The 16,552-nt window shown below is 31.5% G+C and overlaps 3 protein-coding genes across 3 annotated transcripts; all 3 read left to right on the plus strand.

The window, feature by feature from the left end:
• The first annotated feature begins 2,453 nt into the window (after positions 1–2,453).
• LOC114174609 (uncharacterized) lies at positions 2,454–3,371 on the plus strand. The gene has a single exon (XM_028059439.2). It carries the CDS (start codon positions 2,454–2,456, stop codon positions 3,369–3,371), a length of 918 nt encoding a protein of 305 aa, XP_027915240.2.
• A 3,808-nt stretch (positions 3,372–7,179) lies between these two features.
• Positions 7,180–12,821, plus strand: LOC114171392 (putative DNA (cytosine-5)-methyltransferase CMT1). The gene is made up of 21 exons (XM_028056451.2): positions 7,180–7,438; positions 7,531–7,568; positions 7,650–7,752; positions 7,842–7,949; positions 8,053–8,172; positions 8,490–8,589; positions 8,702–8,919; positions 9,008–9,073; positions 9,161–9,424; positions 10,001–10,059; positions 10,149–10,215; positions 10,299–10,628; positions 10,744–10,812; positions 10,921–11,010; positions 11,124–11,211; positions 11,483–11,604; positions 11,685–11,786; positions 11,893–11,936; positions 12,026–12,095; positions 12,228–12,331; positions 12,419–12,821. The coding sequence occupies exons 1-21, from the start codon at positions 7,262–7,264 to the stop codon at positions 12,597–12,599; spliced, it is 2,520 nt and encodes an 839-aa protein (XP_027912252.1). The 5' UTR covers positions 7,180–7,261; the 3' UTR covers positions 12,600–12,821.
• Positions 12,822–14,525: 1,704 nt separating this feature from the next.
• On the plus strand, positions 14,526–15,800 carry LOC114174272 (uncharacterized). Its single transcript, XM_028059083.2, has one exon. It carries the CDS (start codon positions 14,793–14,795, stop codon positions 15,705–15,707), a length of 915 nt encoding a protein of 304 aa, XP_027914884.2. The 5' UTR covers positions 14,526–14,792; the 3' UTR covers positions 15,708–15,800.
• The last annotated feature ends 752 nt before the right edge of the window (positions 15,801–16,552 follow it).

Consider the following 16,552-nt stretch of genomic DNA (forward strand, 5'->3'; position numbering starts at 1 on the left):
TAGTCCCTCACTGATTAAGTTTGCCTTTGTAAGCTCAAGTGTATGAGTTTAGCAAAAATAATCGCTCTAGTATGTGTTTTCTCCATACTGAACTTGTTGATGAATTATTTCTAGACTCAAATATTTAAAGTTAGGCTAAAATCCTCCTTCTCTAATTTCTATAAAAGACTTAAATTAGATTCTAATTTTTATTTTGTTCAATTTAATCATTTAAGTTTAAAAAATATCGAATTAAATCATTTTTGTTAGATTTTTTTAATCTTGTGTTTAAATGAGAAATATCAACAATTCCAAAAAATTGAAATACCCAATAATTGAGTTACTTACAATTTAATTTTTTTTATAAAGTAATTGAAATATTTTAAATTTTAATTTATTGTTTAGATAAAACAATTTAATTTCGATTACTTAGTTCAACATTACTTAGTTCGACTTTCAATTTGATACGACTCATCTTGACTTTTGATTGAAGTTGACCATCTGGGCCAGTCCGATTCGAACTGGTCCAAATCGACCTTCAGTCGGGCCGACCTGGTTTGAGCTTTCACTCGATTTTGCTTGAACTTAGTCTCAAACCGTTGGATTCGACCTTTGTCCCAAGCTGGCCTGGTTTGATCTTCAACACGACTTGACTCGACCCGATTAGGCTTGATCTTCGATCCAAACCGACTTGTCTCAACCTTCTACTCGATGCTACTCCAATTTTTGGACCTGTGGACTTTTTTTGTCCTTAACAATTAACAATTCCACAACTTGAAAATTTTCAATTTTCTTATGTTTGGAGTCAATTCAAATTCTACTATTTTAGTTATTTGAAATATCTTCTTCAAATTTATCAATTTCAATTCCTTTTAATTTCCTCATCCAAATATATCATTTTCCATGAAAGTATTTCAAATTTTCCAAATTAATTAATTACTTTCTTAAGTTGCCTTATCCAAACAGACCACTAGACTTTTTAGCTAGAGTAATTTGATGTATAAATTCTACCAGAAATCTACTAAATTATTTTTAAAAATTAGGTGACTAAATTGAAACAAATAAAAATTATGGATCTAATTGAATTTTTTATAAGACTTAGAGGAACAAAATCGAATTTTAGCCTTTAAAGTTTTATCTATAAAAACCAAATTGAATGAAGGAGCATTAATTTGACAAAAATAGAAAAAAAAAGTACAAAATTTTAAGATTATTAAAATTAATAAAAATAGATAAAATTGAAAAAATATAAAATATACCCTCTTACATTTTTCTTTCAAAATATTTTTAAAATCTTACAATAAGTTGTTTTTGTTTCTTTTAATTTTATTAAAATTCAAATATATATATTGCATGAAATAAATGATTCTGTTTTTGTTTTTCTTAAAAAATAATAAATAAGTAAATAAACACTTCTCATTCAAAGAACAATCCATTAATTTAGTTTTACCCTTATATTTTTAACCTAGATAAAAATAATACAAAAGGAAAGGAGAGAGATAGGGGGATAAGTTAAAAAATAAGAGGCAGATAGGAGAGAAAATTACCAACTCGAGAGGAAGGAACTTTTTCTATTGAACCTGTTTTTGAACTCCTCACTACAAAGTATCAGTTGTCAATGCTATTGTTTCTTTACTATTTTTGCATAACAAACCTTTAATTATTCTCTCCTCTTACCCACTTCTGCTAACACATGCATTCTGCCAAAATGTCTTATAATTAATATGTCTAAGCTTTGTAGATTATTAGAGGTTAAAAGTTAAGCGTTTAATATTTATAACTAACCTTAACACTCATCAATTTTTTTTGCCGGACCACAATATTTTGTTGTGTTATTACTCTACATAAATTGTCTGGAATCTTCCGGCACATGGAACACAATACAACGTTTACAATTTAATGCCAAAAACACAAAATATGTATTTGCATTATTGGTGTTTGACCCTCACACCAAAACCTAGATTCTCACCCTACATTTCCTGCTAGATCCTGCTTTCTTTGTCATTTTCGTTTTACCTTTTCTAATCATCTTTAGTGCACACTGTTATGTTTTATCAGAATTAAAAACAACACAATCATACACTGCCAGCTTGTGGATTTCATGAACAAATGCCACTGCTTCAATTGAATCTTTCAGGGAGATCCTTCTGCCATTTACTGAGGAGACAACAAGGAATGTTATTCTTCCAATTAACACATGTCTGCACTCATAGGTACCTAAACAATTTTGTTATGCAACATATGTTGTCACTGGAATGACCAAGAGACTAAACAAAACATTTGGTACTCAACATTGCTGGCTGAAATGCCAAAAGAATCTTCAATATTGGTAACATGAATAAAACATAGAGGGTCCATGGTGGTCTCATCCTATGTTTATGTTCATGTTCATGTTCATGTTTATGTACTTTCTATATATGTATCTCTTGTTCCAAGCCTATGCAACTCATTAATTAGTGTTCAGCAATTAGCAAATGGCTGTCTCAGACATAGCCAAGGAATTTCACTATCATGTCAGATCCATTAGCTTGCCTTGTAGAATACACTCTTCATTACCCAAAATCGAGAAAGTGCTGAAGAGGATGAAGACATGGGAAGCCTCATCACAGTCACAGAGTGAGGCTATGAAAGAAGGTGTGAAAGGGCTTGTAGAGTTGTATAACTGTGTAGAGGAACTTGTTGGTTGTCCACTCACTCACCAAGCTCTTCTACGCAGGCATGTAGAGAAGCCACTTGACATGACGGTTCATTTGCTTGACACGTGTGGATCAGCAAGAGAATTGTTGACACTGATGAGGGAACATGTGTTAGACCTTCAATCAGCTCTGCGGAGAAAGGGTGTGGATTCAAGTGTCAAAAACCAGATTTGTGCTTACATTTGTTTCAGGAAGAGAGCAAGAAAAGACATCACAAAAAGACTCAAAGCATTGAAGACAATGGAAAATGATTTTAAGTCATATTCATATTGTCTCTTAGACTTTGACCACCATCTACCGATGATGGTCGATTTTGACCATCATCTACTAATGGTGGTCAATGTCCTAAGAGAAATAAGCAAAAACACCATCACATTTTTCAAGAAACTCTTAGTTTTCATGTGTGCACCAGTGCTGAAGAGAAACATTGGTGGATGGTTAGTGTTGACCAGAATTGTGTCCACCAGTTTTGATAAGGAGAATATGGTGATGAATGAGATGAGGGACATTGATGTTGCTCTCTGCTCCTTCGCCAAGCGTTGTAAGAAAACTGATGGTAAAACAGAAGTAGAAATTGTAAAGAGGGGATTAGGGGAAGTAGAAGGAAGCATCAGAGAATTGGAGGCAGGACTAGATTGCCTCTTTAGGTGCATGGTACAACAAAGAGTGTCACTTCTTAATCTTCTCACACCATGAAGATTTTGAATTTTTGTAACTGTAACTGTTAGATTGTTGTACTTTTTGGCAACTTTGAAATGTCATTTTCTAGTTACATACATGTGTAATATGTATGTTTTCTACAAATATGCATATACTCTGTTAGCAGGGTATTTTTTATAGACTACACTGTTTAACAGGCTTTGATTTTTGTTACATTCTTTCAAAATTGTTATTGTTCTTCTGGATTGTTTACTTACAATTGTATGTCATAAAGAATGAAGAGCAATGTAGCCAAAGGATACAACAAAATGTATGAAAAAAAAAAACAAATCAAAATCATAGAGATTAAAAATCAGAAATAAAAACTTCAATAAACCTTGAAAAGGGAAACAACAACCTTAAATCAACACACATGTGAAAGATGTCCTAAGAAAAAAAATGAAGAGAATGAAAAAGGGAGAATAATGTGTACAATAATTGAAAAAATAAAATCATTGCCATAAAGATAGAAGAACTACGTAGCCAAAAAATGCAACAAATATGTGAAAAAACCAATCATCAAAACCATTAGAGATAAAAAACCACAACAAATCTTCAAAAGGAAAAACAATGAGAGTGAGATTGAGAGAGGGAGAGATAGACAATAAAAGAGAGGGAAAAGGAGAGCTTTGAGAAAAAACGCACCTCGAGACTAAGGGGTTTAAAAACAAAAGAGCATAGGTGACATTAGAGAAATAAAAGAAGAGCATAGGGAGTTATGAATTATTTTTTTGTCAGAATTTAATGCTATGTTGTAATGTGTTATGTTTTCTCTTCTTTGTGTTTATTGTTTTGGTATATTTTTTTTAAAGATAACTAAAAAAATAAATATACATCTATTAATTGTCTAATAATATAATGGTACAAAATTATTTAAAATTTGAAAATCATTTTTATTAATAAACGATAATATTTTTAAGGATTAAATATGTTTTTTTTCTTAACTTTTAATGAAAATTATAATTAATCTTTTTCTAAAACTTTGATTCAATGTAGTAGCGGAACTTAGACAAAAAATCAAGGGTGTCAAATTATATTTTTTGTGTATAAATTATTTTCATATTGAAGAAACTTTTCATTTTCCTTTTTTATTTTTTTGACTCAAAAAACAAACACACATGATATCTTAGAATAAAAAATATATGACTATCTTTTATTGTGATATTATAAAATAACCATAAAATAAACACAAAATTCCTAAATTTTTTATGATTGTACTAATTTGGGAAAAAATATAATTAGGTTTATGATTGATAGTAAGTTGGAAAAACTTAATTTGGGAGAAACATATATAATAAAATAATCATAAATCTTAACATATATAAATCATTAAATCACAATAAGATAACATTGATTACTAAGAGATCTTATGATAAAGTGTTATTCAATCTCTTTATAGAAGATATGTGAGAATGCATTATTCAATATTTATTTGTTCTCCAAAATATATGTTTCTCGATTTATCATTTCTGACTTTTATTAACCAACATATTCATCAAATTAATTTTTATTTTATCTTTATTTTACTTTTTATTATAACTTTTCAGAATATAAATTTAATATATCTTCATCAACTTAATTAAAAATTTTATTTTAAAAATATATAAATATATAACAAAATTAAAATAAAAAAAGCTTTGGGGGAGCCACCAGTCACAACCATGATCTTGTCGATGTCCAATGTAGAGTCCCTAACTTTAGAATGGTATGAATCTAGTCATTTAAACCAAATTTTATTAATTGTTCCGATATCTCAATCAGTCTTAAATTGTTTAGGAGTGGAGGTCAAACAAACTTCACGTTGCTCTAAAATGGACAGTACCTCATGAATGCGCTAATTGTTTCTAATGACGGCTGCCGGATTGACTGAGGTCGAATAAGACCATTAACTTTATTTGGTGTTTTAAACACATCTCATAATAGCATTTAAGAGTTGTCTAAACTGTTTGATATATTTTTGCTACAATATTAATTAAAAAATGACTACGAAAGACAGACACTCTAAAGTTTAGGAACTAAATTTGGTTAAAGTTTCAAAAATTAACTAATTCTAATTTTTACTAAAAAATTGAAGGATCAAAACATATTTAATCCTAATTTGAATTGCTTCAACAATTAAAATTTGAATTAAGCTTATGTTTGGATTGATTGATCCACAATACATATGAATGAAGAGTGACAATGATGCATTACATTTAGATAAGTGTATTTGTGTTGATTTAGGAGCGTTCATTTGGGTGGTACACGCTTAAAACGTAACAATTTATCCCTTTAAATTACTAATATATCCCTTTAAATTTAACCTATTTATTATTATTATTTGTTTACTTTTCAACATAGATTTTCTGGATATCAATAATTAAAATTCTATAATCCTGAATTTTTAATATGATTCTAATGATAATGACTTTTAAATAACAATTTTAGTTTAACTTTGACATAATTTTTTCTATTTATATTTAAATTTATATCACATTTATCATTAATATCATCTAATTTAATTTATTAAAATATTTTTCTTAAATTTATCTTAACTATCATATCATATATAAACTTTCATCTCAAATTTATTTAAATCACATATTCTTTCTCTTAATCTAAATAATCATACATCGATCTCCTTTTTCTTTCAAAATTATTATTCCAAATCCATCTTCAAATCCAAACAAAATAAAATAAATTAATAAAAAAAATTCAACTTCTTTGTTATGTTATCTATTGGATCAACTATACACAAATATTCTAATACGTTTTTTATTTGTTTTTTTTATACTATTGAAAAAATTAAAATAAAAAACATAAATGAGAACAATTCCATTATAAAAATAATAAGTTTTCTCTATCTAAACAAATAAAAATAAAAATAAATAAATGTAGTGCATATTTGTTCGTTCTTCTTGGATTATTTACTCAACCAGTCACTAAAAAAAAATACCCCGGTACATGTTTATTTAAATGTAATTAAGTGTTATTTTTATTTTTAAATTCTGTATTTCGACTTTATTAAATTATTTTAGTATTGAATATTAAAAATTTTAATATCTGTGGATTCAGTTTATTTTATTTAATATTTTTCTCAATAAATTGACATAATTATTATCTTATCACCTGTTACGTTATCTTACTTTTAAGAAATATAAATGTTTGTAATCAATAAAACAATAAGTCACATTTATTACTTCAACAGTAACATATACTTAAGTAAGTATTTATTAATTGTTGTCAAAAGTATATTCACAATCCGAATTATTCTTATAAACAATTTTGATATATAAATCGAAGATAAATACTACCCATCTTGAAATATTGTTATGTTTTTGTTAAAAATAAGAGTAAAAATTAATATTTATAAAAATGATTAGAATCACTAAATTTGACAAAGTGGCGAATCAATTAAAATGTATCACATCAATTATAACCGTTAACTTTTAATATCAATAAATAAAAAAATTATTAGATATTTAGTTAAAACTAACTAAAATTAAAAGATTTTTAAAATTTAATTAAACCTTTTATTTATTTAATTTCTTGATGAAAGTAAAGAAAGAAAAAACATAAATGAGATAATTTTAATTACTCAAATAATTAATATTTTTTCTAATCCAACAAAAAACACCCCTTGTAACCTACATGCAAACGTACAAATTAATAAACCCAAATAAATGCAACCCAAACATTTTATCTCAAGTTAATGGTTTTTGTTTTATTTTATTAAATTTTCAAGCCTCCAACGGGGGAAATAACTCTTCGAAAATAAAAGTTTCCCGCCATTGCAGCACTTTAAAACCCCTTGTTGCCGTATTCATTTCTCACTTTTTATTGCCAACTTTTCACCCAATCGGTATATCTTCCATATTCTTTCTCTTTCCGAAGCAGACACAGCTACCATGCCTAAACGCAGAGCATCAACCCCACCCGTTGCAGAAAACGACGCCGTCTCATTGCTCCCCTCCCAACGCAAAAAGACGAAGGGTTCTTCCCATAATCCAGCCGTTTGCTTCGTCGGAAAACCAATTCCAGTCACCGAGGCCCGCGCCAAGTGGCCCCACCGTTATTCCAATGAGGTCTTATTCTTAACCTCTTCCAATCATAATTATTCATTATAATTAATTCTGTTTATTATCTTCGCTCAACTTTGTTGTATATGAATAATCAGGGAAAAAAGAAGAATTCAACCGGTAACAACTCAAGAGAGTTAGTATTTTATTTCATTTTGCTTTTTTCTATTTTGTTTAGCTTTAATTTTTATTTATATAATTGCATTTGGTTGTGTAGGGCTCCGAATGAGAACAATGAGGTTATGTTAGCCAAGTGTCATTATCGTCAGGCTAAAATAGACGGTGCTGTGTTTAACCTATATGATGATGCTTATGTCAAGGTATTTGGCTTTGTTCTGAAATTTACTTTCTGCTATGGTTGGTGAATCAGTGCATGTTGATCAAGTGTGTTGTTGTTGAATTTTTTCAGGCTGAGGATGGCAAACCTGATTATATTGCACGAATTGTGGAGATGTTTGAATCGGTTGATAATGAACCTTATTTTATGGCTCAATGGTTTTATAGAGCTGTGGACACAGTGAGATTCGCTCTTGCATGACTTGTTTTTATTTTTGTTTGGTTTTAGTTATTCCATATCTGTTAACTGGTTTAACTGATTTTGAAGTTTTGAGTGAGTGCAGGTTATAAAAGGTCACGGTGATCTTGTGGACAAGAAACGGGTGTTCTTATCCGATATAAAAGATGAAAATCCGCTTGACTGCATTGTTTCAAAACTCAAGATTGTTAAATTAACCCCAAATGTAAGTGCTTTGCTGCTGCATTGTTTTTGTGCAAATACATGGCATTTTTGTGAATTTCTTCTAGGTGTTTGAAAATCATTATATCAGTTTTTGGATTTTTTTTTATTTTATTTTCTGTCTAGGTTATTTAAATCAATATTTTGAAAGCTCTGTTCAAGACTAGTTCTTTTAATCTTATATCAACAAACATTATTATGGTCAGGTCTATGAATGTGCTATTATCTGATAAGAGTTTACTGAATAAATAGTTGATTTTACAAGTTATGTGTTGCTAAACCTTTATAGTTGGTTAAACATTTGAAGTTTTCATACTACAGGTAGGTTTGACTACGGAGAAAAGGAAGATTCCCCCTTGTGATTATTATTACGACATGAAGTACACTTTGCCGTACCTAACTTTTTCGAATCTTGTCGATGGTAAGAATGTTGTGATGTCTTATAAATTAACACACTACTCACTGTCTCCATTGTTTTTGCTCTGCACTTTGCTGGATTTTACCTTTTGATGTGGTTTCATCTAATAATTCAGAAACAGATAAAAGCGAGAGTGATGCATCATCCACAGTTTCTAGTGAATCTGGATCTAGTGGCTGCTTTAATGGTGCTAACCTAACTAATGGAAAGACTATTGAAAAGAACAGTTCCAATTCGTCGGAGTGGACTTTGCTCGACCTTTATTCGGGGTGTGGGGCAATGTCGACGGGGCTTTGTTTGGGTGCAACCTTGGCTGGAGTCAAACTTGTCACTGTATGTAGAGCTGTTCTTTTGAACAATTTGGTTAATTTGGCTGCTATTATTGGAGCAATTTCAAATGATTTTATATTTCCTTTTGTAGAGGTGGGCTGTAGACATCAATTCCCATGCATGTAAAAGTTTGAAGCTGAACCATCCGGAAACCCAGGTAAGTTTTTGTTAACATGTTTTAATTGACATTTTTTATTATATGTTCCATCTTGTTCTGATATTACTTTCAAAAATCAACGTTCAGGTTAGAAATGAACCTGCTGAAAACTTTTTGGAGCTAATAAAAGCCTGGGCCAAACTTTGTGAGGAATTTGGTTTGTTAGGATCAGAACGTTCGGAGTCTGGTTCAGATATGGAGGAAGATGAAATCGACGAGGAAAATGTGGATGTGAAAAAGGAAGAGTCAGAAGAAGATCATTCCGACTCTGAGGATTTTGAGGTTGAAAAGTTGCTCGCTATTTGTCATGGCGATCCGAACAACGTCAAGAAACCAGGCCTATATTTTAAAGTATGTTGCCTTCAAGCTTGCACGATGCGTTAATTACATATTTAGTTGAATGTTGTTAGTGTTATTAGGATTGACTTGCTCACGCCGGAGTTCTTTGCTCGTCCTTTTATTCTTTAAAATTTTACTTGACATGGAAAGATATGTAGACAGAAATTAATGCAAATCTAGAACATGGATATGACGAACTACTTTGAAGAAAATTTAGTACAGTTTGATATTAATGTTAAAATCTTTCAATAGCCTATACTCATTTTTAAAATCACATTCAACTAATTATACCTAATTGAATTTGCTATAACTATTCCACTAATTAACTAAATGAAGTGCCTGGCCTTTGATACTTAAACTGGAGTTCTCATCTTATGGGCCGAGGTACCAACAACACCTTTAGAAGTAAACTCAAACAATTGGTTGTCAAGGAAGGTGACTTTAGGTTTGACAATATGGATTTGATTTTACTGGAATACGAAGTGCTAGTATATCCTCTTTTTTTTTTCTTTTTATCTTTTTTCCTGTGCAATGAAGAAGTCTATGTTAATGATCTATCGTTCTGACATCTGTGGCTAAATCACTCAGGTGCGTTGGATGGGTTATGATTCCAGTTACGACACATGGGAGCCAATGGATGGATTGAGGTAAATCCCTTACTATCTGCTAGGTTTGTTACATAACACTTTTTAGCTAAATCTCTGCAAAATTATGACTATGATCTCGTTTGTGCCAGCGATTGCAAGGATGCTTTGAAGGATTTTGTGACAAAAGGGTACAAGAAGAAGTTATTGCCTCTTCCTGTAAGTTTCTCCATTTTGGGCCTACAGGCTACTGGTTCACTTGAGACGAATTTTCAATCGATTTTGTATCAACCTTTTGGCAGGGTGATGCTAATTTTATTTGCGGGGGACCGCCGTGTCAAGGCGTAAGCGGTTTTAACCGCTTCAGGAACGCAGCAGCTCCATTAGAGGATATAAAAAACAAGCAGTTGATTGTTTACATGGATATTATTGATTTTCTGAAGCCAAAATATGTCCTTATGGAGAATGTCGTTGACATTTTGAAGTTTTCTGGTGGTTATCTGGGCCGTTATGCCATTGGCCGACTTGTAGCTATGAATTATCAAGCAAGAATGGGCATGATGGCAGCAGGGTCTTATGGCGTTCCACAATTCCGTATGCGCGTTTTCCTTTGGGGTGCTCGTCCTAATGAGGTAAAATTATTATTGCTTATTATAGAACCAATTTTGCTTTTGATGCCATAACTTTAATGTTGTAAATTGAAATTAACTGACTTGATTGCACTTTTTTTTCTCTTTCGCTGGGTAGAAATTGCCTCCATATCCGTTGCCAACTCACGAGGTCGTGTCAAGAGGTTTTGTACCCACTGAGTTTGAAGTAAGGATCAACAGTTTAAAAAATCTTTTATCCATCTTCTTTGAAAAGTATTATTTTTGATTTAAATCTAAGTTTAAAGTGGAAGGGCTAATAGTAGTCACAATGCAGGAAATTACAGTAGCTTATGATGATAAGGAAACCCGTTGTAAGCTGGGTAACGCCCTTTTACTTGAGGATGCACTGTCAGATCTCCCACCTGTATGTTTGTCTGCGTATCTCTTCCTTAAGTGCATTAGTTAGTTAAGTTGGCTGGATTGATGTGAGTTTTTATTCTTAACAACGTTTTTCTTTTTAATTTTCAACTCAACCAGGTTACAAATGAAGAGAAGCAGGATGAAAGGAACTATGGAACTGCCGCTCGTACCGAGTTTCAAAAGTATATTAGATTGAAGAAAAGCGGTTCGTTTCTATATTTGCATTGCATTTTAAACCATGCTAGTGTTTTACATACTTTGCTTTTGAGGCCGCTGGTCTTTATCTGCATAAGAAACTAAATACTAGACATAGGTGAATATTTTTTGCTTTGTATTTGCTTTTGCCCTATTTGGAGTCATGTTGTGATGGTTTACTGATTGATTAAATTTAGTGTGGTAATATGTCACATCGCTTTCATGTGCTTGATCCTACTGTACAATATGGATATTAACATTATACAATTTTTGTTTTGAAGAGATGGTGGGTGGTACTATGAGTAGTACTCAAAGCACTGCACGTCGAATTCTGTATGATCATCGTCCTCTGCAATTGAATCAAGATGATTATGACAGAGTTTGTCGGATTCCGCAAAAGAAGGTTCATAACTTGACTTTATGTGTTTCCAGAATATTATTTTGGTTTATTCAATTTTAATAAAACCTCGGTAACTTTCATAGGGTGCAAACTTCAGAGATTTACCTGGAGTAGTTGTGAAGGATAATAAAGTTGAATGGGATCCATTGATTGATAGAGTGATGCTAGACTCTGGGAAGCCTTTGGTACTTGACCATTATCACCTTTGCTTGGGATATTATTTTGAGACTGGTCCTTTGTTGAGTACCATTATGTATCTCTAAGTTAAATTTATTTTATTCTCACGTGTAGGTTCCTGATTATGCAATGACGTTTGTTCGCGGGACTTCCTCTAAGTAAGTAATGCAAATCCTTTAGTTCAGTTATGTTTTTAATTTAGTTTGTATCAACATTTTTTTGATGTAACTTGGTGGTCAAAACACAGACCATTTGGCCGTTTGTGGTGGGATGAGATTGTGCCAACAGTCGTTACAAGGGCTGAGCCTCATAACCAGGTTATTGTTTTCACTTTTGATATTATTTGATTTGATTTGATAAACAACAGCACCATAAATTTTAGCCATTTAGAAGTAGTTTTCTCAGTTCCTGTATGCATCGTCTGAATTTGAATGTTAATTTATTGTCAGGTCATTCTACATCCTATACAAAACCGAGTACTAACAATCCGAGAGAATGCAAGACTACAAGGATTTCCCGATTGCTATAAACTTTGTGGGCCTATAAAGGAGAGGTACGTTTAGTAGGCTTCAAAATCCATTTGATATAACAATATAATATAGTAGCTCATTAACATAAGTTATAACTAAATTGTTTACAGGTACATGCAAGTTGGAAATGCTGTTGCTGTTCCTGTAGCTCTTGCAATGGGATACTCGTTTGGTTTGGCCTGCCAGGGATTATCTGATGATAAACCTTTGATAACCCTTCCCTTTAAGTATCCAAGTTGTCTGGCCAGTGCAACTTTTGCGGAGACCGAGAATGATGACCAATCAAGTTGAGAATGTTTCTTCCCCAACGTAAGACTCAGCCTACATCGGAAAAACACCCAAAATTTGTATTAGTTGTATGTTGTACTTTCATTTTTTGTCTATCTATTCATGTAACATTTGCTATTTGCTATATTTACAATAGCAAAAGAGCGCTGAGTCGTTTACACAGCTCAGATTCATTCCAACTGCTTTTATTCAATATCTTAATTTAATATATTATTATTATTATTATTATTATTATTATTATTATTATTATTTAGTGTTGTTTAAAGATTAGTGAGACAAAGAAAAATGTCAGAAATTTTGCACCTCACAATATGTTTTGGAACTAATGAAAACTGGGGATCATTTGATCTAATCTGTTATCTAGTTTATTAAATTTGGTGTACCTTTCCACTGTAGCTCTGGATCAAATCTAGTTACAGTACATTAGGTGTACATTTTGTATGAATAAAATATATAATATTATAAGATTGAAATAATAAATATTGTAATGAAATGATAAATTTTTAACACATCTATATAAATCAGATTTATTAAATTGAGAATGATATAGTTGGTGTGAGTAATAATCATTATCAGATACCAACGCATTTACGCAAAATAACAACCTTTATAGAATCTTTGGAAATAATTAAAGCTAAAATAGTAATAGAAAAATTTCAAAGAATATCAGTAAAATGTAACGAATAATAGTAAACTATTGGTCTTAAAAGGTAAAGTAATTAGTAGTACAATAATGATATAATAGTCTGAAGTTTATAAAAATAATAAGAAGATATAAACAATAAATAAATTCTAGCAACAAAAAATAATTATCTTTAAATAATAGTGAAATGATATTATTATTAATATCTATAACTATATTCATATTTAGCCGTGCATATCCACTGCTACCAAGTCTGGTAAATCTTTATTGATGTTAATCTTGTGATAGATTCTATTAATATTGATAAGAAGTACTAAGATTTAAAATTCTATATCTGAATAAATGAAATCACATGAGTTTTACTTAAGGGGCGGTTGATCAAACGTGCATTATAGTATAAACTACTCACATATAATAAGGGTGACAGAAATGACTTGCCATTATTATGTAGGAATATAAAAACGACAATAATTTTTTCAATTTTGGGTTTGATTGATTAGGTTAAGGTTAGTTCATACAAATCAAAGTCACATGTTAGTCAATGAGGCATTACATTTTGGATGATAATTGAGGTTAAGGGTTAGTTACATCACATGCTGCTGCAGCTCAAGTATTCTATAATGAAATGAATGTTTTGTATGTTACACCATTTAAAAGCATATTCAAAACTAAAGAAATATGAGTATATTGCAAGACTAAAATAATAACATTCAATGATTCAAAACAAGTGAGTAAGGTGACACGAGCAAATGAATATTTTATCCAACATTTCATTGGGAAGAGGTTCAAGTTTAACAAACTACACTTTGACAGAGAATACGATTCTCAGATACATTGCTCTTAAAACATAATGTTGTTTAAGCTGGAAATGCCTGCAGAAGAAAAAACCAACAAAGAGAATCAAGTTCTTGAAAAAAAGGCACACACCAAACATTTCCAAGTACCAGAAATTATTAATTCTATGATGCTAACACCTCAATTTCCAAGGTAGAAGAAGTGTCATTGTTGAGTGCCCCCTCTTGTCTCCCAGTAACAGTAAATGCAGACTTCACAACAACTCATGGCCACAAAAACAATGATTATGCCAACTTGAACAAAACATTACTCATATGTCTCCCCAACTATGGTAGAAACTTTAGGGTACATGAATTGACAAGTTCAATAATACACATCATAATTTCAAAATATCTTATATTATTGAAGTTTCACAGGGAGCACACACCAGCAATTCACTGTTCTCATTGTTTAGTTCTGCATTGTGTTTATCACAGTTATAAAGTTCTACATTGTTCATCTCATCACCATGAAATTAAAAAATGGATAGAGCTGCCAAATTTCTGACCCAAAATGTCAGAAAGTCATATGAAAGTTTGCATGACCCACATGTACACATCACATAATTAACCAAATAGTCCATGTTCATAAACATGGTACCATGTTTAGGTTCCCCAAACCATGGTGCTATAAATAGATTCAACAAAGACTAGTTATCATTCAAGTTATCAAACACCCTTCTATAGCAGCACTATTGTAGCAGACACTGCAAAGAAAATATGGAAGATAGTTCTAAATACCCTCATGCACATCAACCTGTGAGATCCATTAGTTTTCCCACCAGAGTTCACCCTGTTTCTCAGAGAGTTGAAGCACTTCTAAACCACCTAAAACATCATCATTCTCAACCTGTCTCAAGCACTGAAAATTTGGAAGCAGAAACAATTCAGAGTGTCTTAGTTGTGCTTGCTGAGTTGTATAACTCCATGGAGGAACTCTTCCATTCTCCACACTCACAGCAAGCTCTTCTACGCTACCAAGATGGGAAACTCGTTGAAGAAGCGTTATGTGGCTCAGTCACATTGCTAGACACATGTGAGTCTGCGAGGGATTTGTTGTTGGTTCTGAAGGAACACATGCAAACCCTTCATTCAGCTTTGCGTAGAAGAAAGGGAGATTCAAACATTGAAAGCAGCGTTTCTTCTTTTGATATCTTCAAGAAGATGGCAAAGAAGACAATTTCCAAACAACTTGGACAGCTTAAGAGAATGCAGAATAAGGTTAATTCCTTCTGTTTACTGGACCAAGATCAACAGCTAGCATTTTTGGCAAGAGTTCTAAGAGAATCAAACACCTTCACCATCTCTATATTACATTCTCTGTTAGTATTTCTGTCCATGCCAACGTTAGTTGCAAAAGGGTCCTCCTCCTTGATCTCAAAGTTGAAGATCACTGTTTTGTTCTCTTCCCAGAAAGAACAGAAGAACACAAATGGGGTTGCAGATCTTAACAGTGTTCTGTGCTCCCTCTTTGGAAGAGAGAAAAATGGTGATTCCTGTGGTGAATTTCAAAGGGCACTAGGAGTGTTGGAGACATTGAATGTTAATATTGAGGCTCTTGAGAGTGGATTAGATTGCATATTTAGATGTTTAGTCAAAAATAGAGTGTCGTTTCTGAATATGCTAGCTCATTAAAGAGTATTAATGGCTGAAAGTATCTATTTGTAAATATAGAATCTCCACAAATCCATGTTTAAATAAGAGCATCATGATGAGTTCATAATTCTATTTCATCTTCTCAACATTTCTCCATTCTAGTATTAAAATTGACAGGGGAAGGTCTTTCATCAAACTATTGGTGGGTGTTCAAAATTTAATTGCTGAATAATGTGATCAACATCATACCTACTTAACAGTTAATCATACTAAGCATTCCAATTAAATATATTTTTGAGTTCATATTAAATAATACTAACAATTCCAATTTAGTTAAAAAAAAGACTACACTTTCTCTCAGTCCACCATGCCAATGTAGAATATCCACATGCCTTGGTGCCTTTTTCACCAAAAACGTAACGATTTCTTCCTGAACTTTGCTATTTCTTCATTCACTTCGATATTTCTTCATGCACTCTCCAGTTTCTATAAGAAGAACATGTTATTCCTGTAGGTTTAATGTTTTGAAAGTTTTTTCTTTTTTTTTTTTCTTTTTCAGATTTTGTTATTTGGAAGTCGTTTTGAATCAATAATTCATAATATATTTTAAAATTTTATTGTTGTTATGGATTATATATTTTAGAGGATAAATACTGCATTATGGATAATACAGTATGAAGCAAATGACTTCATCGTATAAAAAACACAAAAATATCCTTCTTTACTGTATCACACCACAACTTCCTTAAAAGTAATGGGAGTGCAGAAAGAAAATGTCTTTCTATGATTCTGAATTGTGAACTTTAAAAAGGTGATACATATTTATTAGGGTTTTTACTTTTTGCATCCCACAATTCATACCACTTAAATTATCAAATTAACTA

This window comes from Vigna unguiculata, chromosome 2 (genome assembly GCF_037176805.1).
Source record: "Vigna unguiculata cultivar grain cowpea cultivar isolate G323 ecotype 2 chromosome 2, ASM3717680v1, whole genome shotgun sequence".
NCBI classification, from domain to species: Eukaryota; Viridiplantae; Streptophyta; class Magnoliopsida; order Fabales; family Fabaceae; genus Vigna; species Vigna unguiculata.